Source organism: Hyperolius riggenbachi, chromosome 5 (assembly GCF_040937935.1).
Source record: "Hyperolius riggenbachi isolate aHypRig1 chromosome 5, aHypRig1.pri, whole genome shotgun sequence".
Taxonomy (NCBI): Eukaryota; Metazoa; Chordata; class Amphibia; order Anura; family Hyperoliidae; genus Hyperolius; species Hyperolius riggenbachi.
Genome location: NC_090650.1, coordinates 256,550,654 through 256,568,228, shown reverse-complemented (window position 1 = coordinate 256,568,228; position 17,575 = coordinate 256,550,654). Strand labels below are relative to the sequence as shown.

The 17,575-nt window shown below is 43.2% G+C and overlaps 1 protein-coding gene across 1 annotated transcript; it reads left to right on the top strand.

The window, feature by feature from the left end:
• Nucleotides 1–5,437: 5,437 nt before the first annotated feature.
• On the top strand, nucleotides 5,438–16,223 carry LOC137518671 (tubulin beta-2B chain). Its single transcript, XM_068236819.1, has 4 exons — nucleotides 5,438–5,671; nucleotides 7,341–7,449; nucleotides 7,568–7,678; nucleotides 14,886–16,223. Exons 1-4 carry the CDS (start codon nucleotides 5,615–5,617, stop codon nucleotides 15,944–15,946), a joined length of 1,338 nt encoding a protein of 445 aa, XP_068092920.1. The 5' UTR covers nucleotides 5,438–5,614; the 3' UTR covers nucleotides 15,947–16,223.
• Nucleotides 16,224–17,575: the final 1,352 nt, after the last annotated feature.

Sequence of the window (17,575 nt, the reverse complement as noted above, 5' to 3'; positions counted from 1 at the left end):
GTGGTAAGATTGGTCTGTGATCTTTCATTTTCAAAAGACTATGGTCTGATGTGTGTATGGGGCCTAAAGGTGCGTACACACGTCAGATAAAAATGAAAGATCACAGACCAATTTTACCCCCTTTCATGTAGTATGAGAGCCATACCTTCACAGTCTATTCTATGGAGCTGCACTCCCCATCAGATAGAAATCTTTGCAAGATGCTGCACACAAAGATGCTGTACACATGCAACAGATCGGTATCTGCAAAAGATCTGTTCCTGCAAAAGATCCGCTCCTGCAAAACGCATTCATAGTCTATGATATCTGCAGATCTCGTACACACCTTGTTTAACGGACAATTATCTGTAGATCAGATCCACCAGGTTGGATCTTCAGATCGGCAGATAAATGTCTGATCTGCAGATGAATGTCTGTTATGAGATCTGCAGATGTCAGACTATGAATGCATTTTGCAGGAATGGATCTTTTGCAGGAACAGATCTTTTGCAGATACTGATCTGTTGCATGTGTACAGCATCTTTGTGTGCAGCATCTTGCAAAGATTTCTATCTGATGGGGAGTTCAGCTCCATAGAATAGATTGTGTAAAGTATGGCTCTCATACTACATGAAAGGGGGTAAAATTGGTCTGTGATCTTTCATTTTTATCTGACGTGTGTACGCACCTTAAGTCTCTGATTTGCTAGTCATGATCACCCGGTAATGCACTGCAGCCAGTACATTGTTCAATAGGAGCTCGTCGCACCCCACTGCAAAACAACCAGTGTGAAAGGCTCCATCGAAATATAATCACATCACGTTTTGATGCCATTATATTGTCTGTTGTGCTGCAACACAATGGACATGATGTGAAAGGAGCCTAATGCTGGGAATACACGGTTCGTTTTTGCCTTCGTTTAAACCTTCGATTCGTTCGGTAAACGAATCGAGTGTTGAAAACGTATGTGAAAATAGTCATAATCTCATTATAGTTTCGATTAATAGACCCCAAAAACGAACGACTAGTGATCGAACATGTTTGATATTATCTCTCTTTATCCATCTAATCGAGCCATTGGTAGGCTTGATGGCTCTTCAGATCGATTATATATTCGTTTATGCTAGTCCGTCCCTGTAAAAAGGGATTTTCGTTTCGTTTCTTTGCAGCCTTCGATCATTGGAAAAACGAAACCATCAGAATCGAAAAAAAAAACGAAACCGTGGGTGGTGATATTAACCGTATGATCGATTATTTCGGGATCGAAAAGGACAAAAGGCACAATCGAAACGAAGGTTTAAACGAAGGCAAAAACGAACCGTGTATTCCCAGCATAAGGGTGGCCACTAACGATCCAATTTCTAGCGAAAAATCATTCGAGTGATCAGATAATTCTGATCGGAAGGAAAATTGTTTGCTACACCATCAACGAACCAATCTTTGCTTCCTACGACTATTTTTATAATCATTCATAATCAATTGTGCCCATCAATGGAGATTATTTACAATCCGATCACAATTTTGAATCGTCAAATGATTTCGCTAGAGATTGGACCGTTAGTGGCCACCTTAAGTGAAAGTAATCTAGGGAAACTGTGTTTTAAAATGAATTCTAGTAACTGATGTAACTTTTGTTGTACATTAGGCATGAAGGGCTGTCTGCAGAGCTGTGGGTCTCTGAAGACTGACCCCAGGAAATTCACCATACTGCCTCTCTTCCACCACTGATGTACTGTAAGTTTTGGACTATAAGACTCACTTTTTCTCCCCCAAAAGTGGGGAGAAAAAGCCACTGCGTCTTATAGTCCAAATGCAGGGAGTTCCTGTCTTGTGAACGCCTGCCAATACTAACCTCCAACCCGCCGCAATGTCAGGGACTCCCTGTACTGTGCCCATGCAGAGGACACTGGGGGACACAAAAGGGCATAGAGGACGCAAGGAGGACAGAAGTGCACACATGGGAGACACAAGGGGGCATGAGTTGCAAAGGAGGCAGAATCCACAAGATGCCCCTTCACCATGGATGCACCAGGTATATAGTAGTATATATTTTTTCCCCTGGTTTTAGTCTTCTAAACCTAGGTGCGTCTTATGGTCAGGAGCATTTTAGAGTCCGAAAAATACGGTAATTCTCTGACCATTGCAGGCTGCCAACATTAACAGCACCAGTTTTTCTCAGGATGCTGCCTAAGGCTAATAATTGTTACTGAAACCTCCATAGAGATGTTCCTTGTTTAGCACTACATTTGTACACCTTGTTATTTCCAGTCTGTTTCTAAGAGAACCTGGTCTCCTAGGGACCTAAGCAGGAAAAAAGAGGCACGATAAAATGGCGCTGCTATAGGCACCTATTATAAAAGCTGCAAATAGCGTCGAACAAAGGAAATTTGGGTGCATGGCGGCAACCACTATCAGGCACCAAAATTAAGCTTCTTTGCCGCAAATCGTGGCTTTTATAATTGCCATGGTATGTGGCAATCAAGGTAAATTTTGGCACCTGGAGGAACCTGAATAGTGATAGTGATTTAAAATATCTGCGCTAGGGCTTGTTGAAATGCAAATACAGTAGTGGCATTGCATTTCTGCAATGCAATGCCGCTATTAACATTTCCGCAAGCCCTGACACCCGGGATTATTTCAAATCACTACCACTAATCAAAGGTTTCCTTGATTGCAGCACATCGCTGCTTTGGGTTCTGTGTGAGAGTAGGGTTAGGTTTAGCCATAGTAAAATATCAGTAAATATTACAGATATTTAACTATGGAAATTCAGTAGTAGAATATTGCAGGAAGGGACCGACAAGACTAAGGGGGCTTAGAAGAAGCCCCAGGTGAGTAAAAGTGGACACTTTCATTATGACCTGGGTATCATTTAACAATTGTTGATTTAGTCTGCATTCACAGTGGGACGTTGTGTTGTAATGCAACGTTAAAGTCACAATGAAGCATTACAACCCAACACACACAAAAAAGGGTATTAACGCTGCATTTCCATCACATACAGTAGGTACAGCGATGAAGCATACAGGCAATGAAAAGTATGCTTTCCTGGTCCTGGTAACGTGTGCGTTTAGAGGTAATGCACCGCAGCAGTGCATTACCATAATGCTACATATTACAATGCAACACTAACGTCGCACTCTGACCACCTCATAGGATTAGCATTGCAGAGCAGTAAGCTGCGTTATAAAACTTTATAACGCAGCTCCGCAATGTTCCACTGTGAATGCAGCCTGAATAATAGGGCAACTTATTGGGAAATGAGTGCTGTACAGACAAGTTGTTCAGCTGTAATCAACAGTTTATGCTGTTTGTTACTATTCAAAGGTATATTAACCAGTTGAGGACCGCAGTGTTAAACCCCCCTAAAGACCAGGCCTTTTTATTGTTAATTGGCCACTGCAGCTTTAAGGCCAAGCTGCAGGGCCACACAACACACAAGTGAGTGATCCCCCCTTTTCTCCCCACCAGTAGAGCTCTCTGTTGGTGGGGTCTGATCGCTCCACAGTTGTTTATTTGTTTTATAAATATATATATTTTTTTTTAATAAAAATGCCTTTTTTAATATGTCTTCCCCTGCTCCCTCCCCCCGCCAGCCAATCAGGGTGATCATCTGTCATAAGATTCAGCCTATGACAGCCGATCACTGTGCAGCCTCAGGAGGGGACAGCCGTGTCACACGGCTGTCCCCAGTACAGCGCTGCTGCCGATCGCAGCGCTGTACATGTAAATAAATGGCGATCACGCCGTCTAACAGTCTCCCGAGTGGCAATCACCACTCGGAGACTGAAGAGGGGGCGGAGCTCTGCCCCCTAGCAGGAGATGCACGCGCAGCCTGCGCGTGATCTCCGGCAAAATGCAGCCCCAGGACTTAACGCCAATTGGCGTTAGGCGGTCCTGGGGCTGCTGCCGCGACCATGTCCATTGGCGTGGGGCGTAGTTAAGATGGGGGAATTTCAGGTGCCCATTGAGAGTACAATTTTTTCATCAGATGCGATCTTTCAATGTGACTTTTATGATTGAATTCTACAGATAAATGCGCAGTGTGTGGTGAAAATCCATGTAAAACAATTCTACGAGCAATTGGATGAGAAAATGTAATCGATCCGACTGTTGAATTTTACATTGTAAGCAAAAAATGCCCTAATCGACCTGTTTATGGGAACAATCAATAATTACTTTCCAATTACTTTCAATTGTGAAAACTGCGTCAAAAGATGGCATTTAGAGCCCTTTCCACTACCAATCGCTAGCGTTTGCGCTAAATGCTAGCAAATGCGATTCAGCAAAGTCCGAGTTTGCAATGCACTGAATAGTAAAATCGCGGCAAAATTGCACTTTAGTAAAAAAAAACGAATCGCGGTAATGGAAATTACCTACCGTGATTCCTATGTTGTGTAGCAAACCCCAGCAATTTTAAAATCGCTAGCGATTTGCGATTCAGCATCGCAATCGCCTGTAGTGGAAAAGGGCCATAAGGCTCTCTGCACACTGCAAATCTGATTTACGATTCCAATTTTTCCTGGATGCTATCAAAAGAAAAATGCAGCATGCAGTACCGCTAAGGGCCCGTTCACACTGCACGCGTTTCCATATGCGTTTTAAAAATGCGTGCGGGGGGGCCGACACGCAGGACATCAGACATTGCATAGAGTGCAATGTCTGATGTTCACACAGCATGCGTTCCGGACCTGTGCGGTCCGGGAACGCATGCTGCACGCAGATTTTACAAAAACGCGCGGCTGTCCCATTCACTTTTCAGTGATGGGATCAGCCACGCAACGCATACGAACGCGGATGGCGTGCGTTCGTACGCGTTGCGGTCCGCATGCGTTGCGGTCCGCATGCGTTGCGGTCCGCACTTTGTAGTCTGAACGGGCCGGAATTGCATGTAGTGTGCAAGAGGCCCACAGATAACGTGTCATTATCTAAGCAGTTTACTAATTACAGGTTGATACAGTAAGTGATATGTTAATATGTAGCAATGAAAGACATTCTTTGGCTTGCTTCCTATGCTGATCAGAGTGAGCTGCCATATTTGTAGATGTTCTCTATCACGGGTGTCTTTCACCACTGCAGTCTAGCCAAGGTGGTCTCACCCTCCCCTCCATAGCATGTCTGGGAGTGGCGACTGCTATAACGGGATTTCTCAATCCATATCTGCTGCATCGCCCGAATATACAACAATATAAGGCGAGTCCCAAGCACCATTCAGCATCTCCTTATTGTAATCGTGTACCTCAACCTCATTCCAACACCTAATTAGCTTCTTGCATCCTCTCCTTCGATGGGGAGACAATGCAAGATCCCAGACCACCCGTCTCAAGCTCTTCCATTGGCTCCAGTCCCACTTCTAACCACTCCCCATGCCCCATCCACCATTACATCACCCGGCAGAAAGGGTGGCAGAGAATGGGAGATGGAGCATCGTGTCCTCAGGAGAGTAGTAGAGGGGAGGAGCCAGCATCCTCCCAGTCTCCCATATATATAAGCACCGGCAGAGGAACAGCGCCAGCCCAGACACCATCACAGGAAGGGGTGCACAGGACCAGGTCGGGGAGAAAGGGCTGAAACACATCAACAAGAACACACACACCAAAGTACACGCTTCCCCATCTACAGATCCAACACAACCATGCGTGAAATCGTGCACCTCCAGGCTGGCCAGTGCGGCAACCAGATCGGCGCAAAGGTAGGAACGATCGGTGATCGGTTATGTCAAGCGAATGATTTGATTCCATGTAGATGAGCACGAGATAGTGTGAGTTCATCATGCACAGCGCGCAGGCTGCCGCATGATCATTCTCTAGCTGAACCTATGGGGTGGTGGCTGGCTGCCATTTCCTATGGAATTATAACAATGTCGTCCTACTGTCTGCCATGCAGAGAAACTGTGTTGCCAACTGTCAGTGACTTTACAGAGATTCCATAAATAAATGTACTTCGTCTGTCTGTGCCGTCCACATTATACAAAGAGCTCCGTGCAGCTCTACTAGAGAGATAAGGAACTGCTCCTCTCCCTCCTGCCTCTCCCCGTCCCCTCCTCCCTTTACCTTATAGCCCAAACCTCCCCCTCACAGACACAGACTGGGGGCTACAATGGCTAGACTGTGATCTGTCCACACAGGAGCTGCTTGCTAGCAAGGGGGAATTGAAGTGAACATGGGTGCATGTTTTATGTCTTGTTTTCATTGGAGGAACATTGGCCATTGCTTTACAAATTATACTGATACATTGTAAAAGTCTTGATCATTTACTGTAAATGGCTACACTAGTGGATGTTACTGCTGTACGATTAGTGTCATTTCGTTTATTACGTAGTTACAATTTTGAACACTATCAATCAAAACATATTTCCCACAAACATACAGTATACCGAGCTAAGCTGTTTTTTCAAGATGTCAGTAAAAAATACATTGAAAGATAGGGAGCACTGCAGAGACTGCCCTATGGATTTTCCTCATCCTCCTGCCTCCCCATTCCTTCCACTGTCACCCGCAGCAGCACATGGTGGTCCCTTACTCCCGAGTCCACTGGGTGGGGTTTTCCTATGACAGCAACCTTCATCACTGCTGCTATGGGGGAGGTGTGCCAGTGCTTTGTGGGGCTGCCTATTGTGCAGGCATGGAAATGAGGCTTTTCACAGGGTGTTGTCTTGCCAACCCAATGCATGTATTGTTGCCTATTGGACAAGTAGCGTTTTATGCGGCTGGATATGGCAGCGATTTCTATAGAACCTCGTACTGCAATAGGATGATGTATCGTAAACAGAAATCCTGATCCTTATTCAATTACACATTTACTAATGATATGTGTATAGTATTTGGGTATAGTATATAGTATTATGGGTATTTTTCTTAGGTATATCATTAATAAAGCATATTATTGGAGATCCTTAATTTGAAAATTGCATCTACTGAAATACAGTGGGGACCATATTCCTCCTGCATTAAATGAATAGGCATAAGGAGTATTCCATTTATAGTGCACTGCAATACCTTTATATGAAATAGCAGTGGCAGTTTTGCTGCTTTGCAGTGTAGATAAATCTGGGTGTGGTAAACCCAGATTTGTTTTCAGAAACCGTGATATATTACATGACTGCTTTTATAGCTTTATGTAACATTTAGAGAACATGTAAAATGTTAAATTACCAAAAACAGTATGTGTTAAATACATAGTTTGATTTTATTAAATTACAGTTATATACATTGAATATATTTTTTTCCCTTATATTTGCAAGTTTGCTTTGTTATATTAGCATCTGCTTTACAGCCAATGTGCCTTTTACATATTAATTTATAACACTAAAAGTATACGTAAAAATATAATGATTGAATATTATTTATTTTTTTCTCCAGTTCTGGGAAGTTATCAGTGATGAACATGGCATTGATCCAACTGGCAGTTACCATGGAGACAGTGACTTGCAACTGGAAAGAATCAACGTATACTATAATGAAGCCTCTGGTAATACATTTTAAGATTCCTATTTGCAGTTGGGTTAAGTAGGAAAACCTTTATTTCCAGAAATAGAATTAGGCTCATGTCTGCTGATTAGTAATGCAGTTATGTTCCATCCCTGCAGGAAACAAGTATGTACCACGTGCAATCCTTGTGGATTTGGAACCTGGCACAATGGACTCCGTAAGATCAGGACCGTTTGGGCAGATATTTAGACCAGATAACTTTGTATTTGGTAAGTATTTTAAACGGAGCATGCAAGTAAAAAATATAGCCTACCTTGATAAAAATAAGGAAAATGAACAGCAAAGGAATTGTCATATGACTTGAAGACCTGGTGCACACCAAAAACCGCTAGCAGATCCGCAAAATGCTAGCAGATTTTGAAACGCCTTTTCTTATTTTTCTGTAGCGTTTCAGCTAGCATTTTGCGGTTTTGGGAAGAGTTTTTGGTGTAGTAGATTTCAGATATTGTTACAGTAAAGCTGTTACTGAACAGCTTCTGTAACAAAAACGCCTGCAAAACCGCTCTGAACTGCCGTTTTTCAGAGCGGTTTGCGTTTTTCCTATACTTTACATTGGAGGCAGAAACGCCTCCGCAATCCCAAATCTGCAGCAGCCCGGTAGTATGAGTTTCTGCAAAACGCCTCCCGCTCTGGTGTGCACCAGCCCATTGAAATACATTACCCAAGCGTTTCCACATCCGCAAGTGGATCAAGAAACGCTGCCGAACCGCTCTGGTGTGCACTAGGCCTATACCTAGACTAGACTCTTGAGCATGCTGATAAATGACATAATCAGAGGTTACTTTCAGTGACAATTGGATGCCAAGATGGCCAGTAGGGATTATTATTATCAATGTTTTGCAAAAAAAAAAAATCAGAGTTTATGCAAATGTATGCAAATATATATGCTTGACAATCAAGTCCCATCCAGGTTTAAATTGATTGATCCACTTTAAGGCCTGGAACCCACTGAAATCAGCAAACGCAAAACGCAACCGCTAGCGTTTTGTCTGAGCGGTTTGCAAGCAGATTCATGCGCGTTTTTGGTCGTGTTTTGCAACATTGTATTTTTTTGCCCAGCGGGTGCGTAGCGTTTTGCGTTTTTATCCTGATTGGTCCTGTGAATTATTTTTAATTTTGTTACAGTGTGCTGAACCGCAAAACGCTAGCAAAACCGCTCCGTTTAGGTTTTGCTGAGCGTTTCTGCTAGCGTTTCAATACTCTACATTGAAGCGCTAACGCTCCCAAAATGCTGCAGGTCCTGCGTTTGCGTTTCTGGGAAACGCAAACGCTCCTGTGGAAGTTGCCCCATCCATTAACATTAGCCCAGCGTTTTGGCAAACTGCTAGCGTATCGCAGTGCTGCCAAAATGCTGCCAAAAGCGCTCCTGTGGGTTCCAGCCCTTAAGCTGCATATATTTGCATAAAAATGTACATACACTTATTTATTTATTGCATTTATAAAGCGCCAACATATTACGCAGCGCTGGACATTAGTTTAGGTTATAGACAATATTTAGGGTTGACATACAGCAAAAGGACAATACAGGAATACAAGAAAGATCAGATCATGCAGCACAGTATGAGTACAAGGTAATGCTTAGTCACTGGAAGGGAGCATTAGGGAGATTAGGCAAGTTAAGCCTAGTACACACTAGCAATTTTGATAGGCCAATCATTGGTCAATTTTACCACCTCCACGTAGTATGACCATTTACCTATATAATCTGCATAGAATTGAAAATCTGTTTGGCCCTCATACTACATGGAGGTGGTAAAATTGACCAATCGTTGGCCAATCAAAATTGCTAGTGTGTACTAGCCTCAAGGTTCACTCAGCATGGGATCACAGTAATGGAGGTACATGATCAGGTAGGACACAAAAGGAGGAGGACCCTGCCCGAAGGCTTACAATCTAGAGGATTGCATCTATACTTAAATAAACTCAGAAATATTTGCATAACATTGATCATCCCTAATGGCCAGTAGTTCCCAAAATATAGCTTGATAAAGAAATTATGCTAATTTAGCCCATAGAGGTGATGGGTGGTGACCAACAGAGAACTATGATGCTTGAGGTAAACCTGCCATTCCCTTCGCAAAAAAAAAAAAAAAAAAAAGAAGAACCTGCATTGTATAGCATATGATTGCTGCATAATATAGACATTTCTTATTTTAATATTAGCAAAGACCAGATACTTAGAGATGAGTAGACTGTTCATCAAACCATTTCTGAAAATGACTAACCAACTAGCTTATGCTTCCTGAGATAAAAGTCCCAACCATTTCCTCTCAGTGTTTCCAAGGCTGTTCAGCTGATCATGTGACTCTCCTCAGAGCTCCAGCAATCAGCAGATTCCCTTAGGGCCCATTCACACTTCAGAAACTCAAAACGCTGGCGATTTTTGATGGCGTTTTGCAGGAGTGATTTTTCCGCAATTTCACGAGGAAAAATCACTGGACAGTGCATCGATTTTTCAGCGATTGTATTTAGTGCTTCTATAACACTGAAGCGCGATCGTCGGGAAATCGCCTGAAAATGGTGCAGGCTACACGTTTGCATTTCGCGATTTTGGGGCGATTTGCGGTGATTAGCGCAAATCGCCCAACTAAGAATGGGCCCATAGACTTCTATTACACTAGCGCTTTCAAAAGCGCTAGCATTTGAGGGTTTTGCCGAAATCGCCGGCAAAGGGCCATCAAGGGCTCCTCAGTGAATTTACAGAGGAGACAGCTCTGGGATGGGCTGGTGAAGGACAACGGGAAAGCCTCTGGATAATCAGCGGTGCGTAACATGTTGGCACTTATAAATACAATAAAAAAAAAAAATAATAATCCCAGAGGCTTCCCTCCTATAAGGTGAATGCCCCTTTTGGGCACTTTCCCCCTTCCAGGTACACTTTAAAGGACCACTGTCGTGAAAATCGTAAATTTTAAATATATATGATCACATACAAATAAGATGCATGTCTCTTCCAGAGTAAAATGAGACATAAATTACGTTTCTCCTGTGTTGCTGTCATTTACACTAGATAGTCGAAATCTGACAGAGCCGATAGGTGTTAGGCTAGTCTATCTCTCCCTAGGGGATTCTCAGCATAGCCTTTATTCTTTATAAAGACACTCCCTGTAAAAGATTTATACAAAGATGCTGGCCAGCCTCCCTGCGCACCGTACACTTTTTTGGCAGTTGGGCGGAGCAACTGCAATTCACGAAGTACTTTTGAAAATAAAGAAATTCCTGAGAATCCCCCATGAGTAGATGGGCTAGTCCAAAACCTGTCGGTTCTGTCAGATTTTTACTACTTGCTGTAAATGACAGCAACATCGGAGAAAAACAATTTATGGCTCATTTTACATCTTCTGCAGTGTGGTCATGGAAACTGCACTAGTGCTTTTCTCCTCCTCAGCTACAGGTACATTGGCCTCAGCTAGAGGTGTGTGGCCGAGCTACCATTCACTGCCTTTCCTAATCAGAATTCCACAGGGGGCGTGGCTAAGACTGCTCTCAATCCCCTTCCCATTGTGATGAACACTGGGGTGTGCTACTGGTAGCAGGCTAACAGCACACCAATTAGCAAGAGAGAACAGTGGAAGCCACATGTTGCATGTCAGCAGATATTTTGTTAGCCAAAATCATGAGTGACATTGTGTTTTGGGTTTGCCTGTGTTTACCTTATGATTGGAGTTGCCCCATTGGGTGAATCAATAAGCCTCAAGCAATAGAAGAAGTATGCTGTGATAAAACAGGCAACATGCCCTGCCTCCATGTATGGTAGATGCAGACAGTCATACATGAATGACATTAGGGAGGTGTGGGTTAAAGACAACATGGCACTGTGAGGAAAAGCAACACAAAACAAAAACTTGGCACAAACAAACACAGAGGTGCTAATAATATAGCAACCCTGCTTCCTCATTCAGTTTATAGACATGCAATGTCTCCTAAATGTAAAGGTATAGCATATAGGATTCTGAGGGCCTGCCCGCCCCTTCTCTCTATTTCTCTACATTCGTTGCCAAAGAAACAGGACTGCTTACATTTTTTGAGATATCTATGCCCCCAGCATGCTGTAATCCTGGTTTCATCTGAAATTACAAACCAGTCTGTTCATGTTCACAAAGATGTGTTTACGTCTGCATGATATCTGTGGTAGTGATTGAGTAATCCTTGTTACAGCACACAATCAGGGCCCTTTTCCACTAGAAATCGCTAGCGTTCGTGCTAAACGCTAGCGATTGCTGAATCGCAAGTGCAGGAAACTTCCCGGCGATTGCGTTCACGATTAGCAAAGTCGCGGCAAAGATCGCTCCGCGGTGCGATCGCGTTTGAGTCAAAAACGAATCGCAGTAGTAGAAATTACCTACCGCGATTCCTATGTTAAAAAGCAAACCGTAGCGATTTCAAAATCACTAGCGGTTTGCGATTTTGCGATTCAGCATCGCAAACGCCGCTAGTGGAAAAGGGCCCTCAGTCACAGTTGTTAAAGTTATTGGGGATTAACGATGAAAAAAAATAAAAAATTAGCCAGATACTTTCCTAAGGAGAGGGACGGCTCTGGGTCCTATAGAGCCTAGGTTCTGAACGTGTGGTACGCATACCCCAGGGGGTACTTCTGAGGGTTCTAGGGGATACTCGAGCTTGATATACTTAACCAAGAATAACAAATTTTAGAGTTTTGGAAAAGGATAAATCTTATATAAACAACACCAGATTAGTATTTTAGCTAATTAAAAGCAATAGTAAATGCTTGGAAATTGTTTAGAACCAATCATCATGTACTACAATTAAATATATAGTGGGGTGTGAAAGTTTGAGCAACCTTGTTAATTGTCATGATTTTCCTGTATAAATCGTTGGTGGTTATGATACAAAATGTCAGTTAAATATATCATATAGGAGACACACACAGTGATATTTGAGAAGTGAAATTAAGTTTATTGGATTTACAGAAAGTGTGCAATAATTGTTTAAACAAAATTAGGCAGGTGCATAAATTTGGGCACCACAAAAAAAGAAATGAAATCAATATTTAGTAGATCCTCTTTTGCAGAAATTACAGCCTCTAAACGCTACCTGTAGGTTCCTGGATTCTGGTTGAAGGTATTTTGGACCAGTTCTCTTTACAAAATATCTCTAGTTCCTCCATGCATAACGCCCCTTGTTATGCCCAAATAATAACTCACAGCACCTTATTCCAAAATGAAGCTGGCTAAATGTGCTTTAGCATAACTCAAGTGGTTGAACGATGCACAGTGACTCCATCTGCAGCAAGATTATGTTGGAGGTCTTTGGTGCTGGTCTGTGGGTTGACCCTGACTGTATTCACCATTTGTTGCTTCTGTTTATCTGAGATTTTTCTTGGTCTGCCACTTCGGGCCTTAACTTGAACTGAGCCTGTGGTCTTCCATTCCCTCAAACTGTGAAAACAGACAGCTGAAATCTCTTGAGACAGCGTTCTGTATCCTTCCCCTAAACCATGATGGTGAACAATCTTTGTCTTCAGGTCATTTGAGAGTTGTTTTGAGACCCCCATGTTGCTACTCTTCAGAGAAAATTAAAAGAGGAGGGAAACTTACAATTGAACCCATTAATAATCTTTTTCATATTTCGATTCAACTGTGTATGTAGATCAGGGGTCACTAAGCTTACCAAGCCAATTTGAGTTCCAATAATTAGTTCTAAATGTTTTGGAATCAATAAAATGACAAATGTATGCGCCTGCCTAATTTTATTTAAACAGTTATTGTGCACTTTCTGTAAATCCAATAAACTTAATTTCACTTCTCAAATATCACTGTGTCTCCTACATGATATATTTAAATGACATTTTTTATCGTAAAAACCAATGATTTATACAGGAAAAACATGACAATTAACAAGGTTGCCCAAACTTTCGCATCACACTGTATATTTGTCAAGGGGGAATTGTGATAATGTTTACTATGCTAGGGGGTACTTGGTGAGTACAGGGTTTTAAAAGGGGTATATACCAATAAAATGTTGAGAAACCGAGCCTTCCCGCTTCTTTTTCGGTCCCTATACCAGCGCAGGCTCACCTGTGGGGGGGGGGGGGAAGGCTGCGCATCCCTATACACATGTTGCAATTGAATGGTTAATCGCATAGGCATACACCGCCTCTGCCAGACTGAAAAATGCATGCCCTGCATCCAAGACAAGTGCTAACATTTATTAAACTAGGAGGTACTTTAGCTTCCAATATGGTTTGCATGCAAAGTATATTATACTAGATATGGTACAATATGATACAATCTGGTTTGCATGATAAGTAGTAGCAGATTTGCATATGATTTGCATCTGAATTGAATGCGAAGTGTGCAGAAAGTCTATATAGGTGCTACACACTGAGCTGGTGGTCATTTCAGATGCAGCCTTAGTGGTATGCGCTGGCATTCTCCTCGCTCACCTGTAGCAGTATTCATCCAATTTGGTCAAATACTACTCTCTACACCGCCAAAGGGAGACTTCGGAAGTTTTCAGAGCCCAAGTGCTCCCGAAACGGGCTGCTCCATACTGCGCACGCGTATGCACTGTATGTAGCCGTCTGCCTTCGGGAAGACTCAGCTCCCGAAGACTTCCGCATTCCCCTGCGGTGGGGAATTCAAACGGAGGAGCTGACACTGCAACAAGGAGACCGAGAGAGCAGCGGAAAGGCTCTGTAGGGCCCAGAGCCTTCACTCTCCTTAGGTAATTATCCGGCTGATTTTTTTTATTTCTTTTTTATTATAGATTCCCATTTGATGTAAATGTCTTTAATAGAAACATTATTTTATATGAATTACTAGTAAACCACTAATTCTCAAAAGAATTTCACGCGCAGCGCACACACACCACAGCGCCATACTGTTACTGTTCACAATGGCGCCGCCCACAGTAAGCCATCAGTGTACTAAGCGTATGCCTACAGGTGCGTCTGTGCGTACTTTAGTATGAACGGACACAGCTGTGCACGCACACTACAATTGCTGCGCTAATCTAGCACTTACACTAAGCCACCGCCCACAACTGCACTGCCCACACCGCATCAATTCATAAATCTTCATTTCCCCATCAGAAGCTTCAGGTGCCTACTAATACCCTCACCCAGTCAGCGTGAAACTATGTATCATAAGGTGTTGCTGGTCAGTCTGTGGGTGTGGCTTCAGCTAACAAAGCAATCACTCTCCTCTTGGCTTGGATGCCCATGTGACTAGGGGAGGCTGGCTGGTTTTGAGCAGGCAGCTATAAATCCATGAACTGGCAGAGCAGATCATTCCTTTTGTCAATTTAGCAAAACTTACATTTATACAAAACTATTCTTTATGCATAAATGTAATTGTACTATTATAGATGGAAAGGAAACAACATCTCAATACAAAGTGCCTTCTGAATAAAGATGATCATAATTAATTTTCTGTTTCCTTGTGATCTTCTCAGGGCAGAGCGGTGCTGGAAACAACTGGGCCAAAGGTCATTACACAGAAGGTGCTGAGCTAGTGGATTCAGTTTTAGATGTGGTGAGGAAAGAATCTGAAAGCTGCGATTGCCTACAGGGTTTCCAGCTGACCCACTCCCTGGGTGGTGGCACTGGCTCTGGTATGGGCACACTGCTGATCAGCAAAATCAGGGAAGAGTACCCTGACCGAATCATGAATACGTTCAGCGTGATGCCTTCACCCAAAGTATCAGACACTGTGGTTGAACCATACAATGCCACCCTCTCTGTGCACCAGCTGGTGGAAAACACAGATGAAACCTACTGCATAGACAATGAAGCCCTCTATGATATCTGCTTCCGCACTTTAAAATTAACAACGCCAACATACGGTGACCTCAACCATCTGGTGTCTGCCACAATGAGTGGGGTGACAACCTGCCTCCGCTTCCCAGGCCAGCTGAATGCAGACTTACGTAAACTGGCTGTAAACATGGTGCCTTTTCCACGACTGCACTTTTTTATGCCCGGATTTGCTCCACTAACAAGCCGTGGCAGTCAGCAATACCGTGCCCTGACTGTGCCAGAACTGACACAGCAAATGTTTGATTCCAAGAACATGATGGCGGCTTGTGATCCTCGCCATGGGCGCTACCTCACAGTGGCTGCAATTTTCCGTGGAAGAATGTCTATGAAGGAGGTTGATGAGCAAATGCTTAATGTCCAAAACAAAAACAGCAGCTACTTTGTTGAATGGATCCCCAACAACGTGAAGACCGCAGTGTGCGATATTCCACCACGAGGCCTCAAAATGTCTGCCACATTTATCGGCAATAGCACTGCTATTCAGGAGCTGTTCAAGAGAATTTCAGAGCAGTTCACAGCTATGTTCCGCCGCAAAGCCTTCTTGCATTGGTACACTGGAGAAGGGATGGATGAGATGGAGTTCACTGAAGCTGAAAGCAACATGAATGATCTGGTGTCGGAGTACCAACAGTATCAAGATGCCACCGCTGATGAGCAAGGAGAATTTGAAGAGGAAGAAGGAGAGGATGAAGCTTGATGAAACCAAGTTATTACATTTTTAGAAATACCCTTACAGTTTTTAAATAGCCTGGACATCTACCCTAATTTTCCTCAAAGCATGCCTATGATTTCCTATGATGAAAGATGTCAGGATCAGGTTTTTGTTTAATCATGTCAAAGTAACAATTCTACTCCTAGACTCTTCTAAATTCACAAGAAGATCCAAGCTATGTTTAGAAGGATGTAGAAGTGATTGGATGGCTCTTAGATGTTGTTTCGCGCTGGATGAAATCATAAAGAATTTGTGTGCTCTGCGTGGTCTGGTTTTATTTCTCTGGGCTTTCACTGGAATTCCACAGGTATAATGATACTCGCAAACCCAAAGGCCCTGTTCACATTGGTCAGTTGCGTTGCAGAATAATTCTACATGTCAACTCAGTGCCTATACAACTCTATGGCATGGACCCCACTAGAAGCGCTTTCCTAAGAGCTTATGATTTGTAAAGCTCTTGCTAATGTAATGCCACTTGAGCGATGTTATTTTATAAAAGTCACCCATAGCATTGCAATAGCAAGAGCTTAGAAAAGGCTGCTAGCGGGTTTGAGCCCTATGGGCCTTTTCACAGTAATGGATCGCGTTATTTTAACTCGCTCCATGCAGGCTTTGTATTAACCTTTGGAGGACCCTGGGCTATGACCCCCCTATTGACCGGGCCATTTTTTTTACAAAAAAAAGGCCACTGCAGCTTTAAAGGCTTGGTCCGCACAACTCAGCAAGTGATTTCCCCCCCCCCCCCCCCCCCCCCCCTCTTTTCTCCCCACCAACAGAGCTGTTTGATCACTCCCCCAATGTTTATTTTTTTATTATAAATATTTATTTTATAAATAAATTTTGCTTATTTTTTTTTTTACTATTTATTCCCCAGCCCTCCCTCCCCCCGCGAGCCAATCACTGTGATCTGTGATTCAGCCTATGACAGCCGATCACTGCAGTGCCTCCCAGGGGGACAGCCATGTCACATGGCTGTCCACCAGTACAGCGCTGCCTTAGATCGCAGTGCTGTGCTAAGTAAATAGACGGCGAAAATGTGGGAGGCCGATGGCGCGCAATCTTCTGCAAATCCCCACCCCAGGACTTGACGCCAATTGGCGTTAGGCGGTCCTGGGGCTGCCGCTGCGGTCACGCCCGTCGGCGTGGCGTTGTCGTTGGGGGGGGTGAAGGTCTATGGCCCGTCTCCATTGCAGTTCACAGTCATAATAACATGTGAGTTATGCAACTGACCACTGTGAACCAAGCCTAAACCAAAAGGATATATAGAAATGAAATATACAAACACACAGCTGATTTTAATTGACCACACCATTTGCCCACACAGCTCATTCATCTATTTTCATTTTTCCAGTCTTTAAGGCTGGGCGCATACATAGCAGAAACGCTAGCGTTGCAGAAAACGCTGCAACGCAAGTCTATGGGCTGCAGGAGAAAACACATATGAGTTTTCAAACCTGCGTTTTTAAAAATGCTTCTTTTGTTGCATAATATTCAAAGGCGCATCAAAAACACACATAATACAAGTCAATGGGAATGCAATGGTATGTGTTTTTCATCCATTTTCCATGCGTTTTTATATGCGTTTTTTTCCCCCAAAATAACTTTGTATGCTGT

What these genes read in the sequence shown, in the direction of transcription:
- LOC137518671 (XM_068236819.1), top strand. Translation starts at nt 5,615, where the DNA reads ATGCGTGAAATCGTGCACCTCCAGGCTGGCCAGTGCGGCAACCAGATC. An exon ending in GCAACCAGATCGGCGCAAAG is followed by an intron (nt 5,672 to 7,340) that starts GTAGGAACGATC and finishes TTTTTTCTCCAG; the next exon opens with TTCTGGGAAGTTATCAGTGA. An exon ending in ATACTATAATGAAGCCTCTG is followed by an intron (nt 7,450 to 7,567) that starts GTAATACATTTT and finishes CCATCCCTGCAG; the next exon opens with GAAACAAGTATGTACCACGT.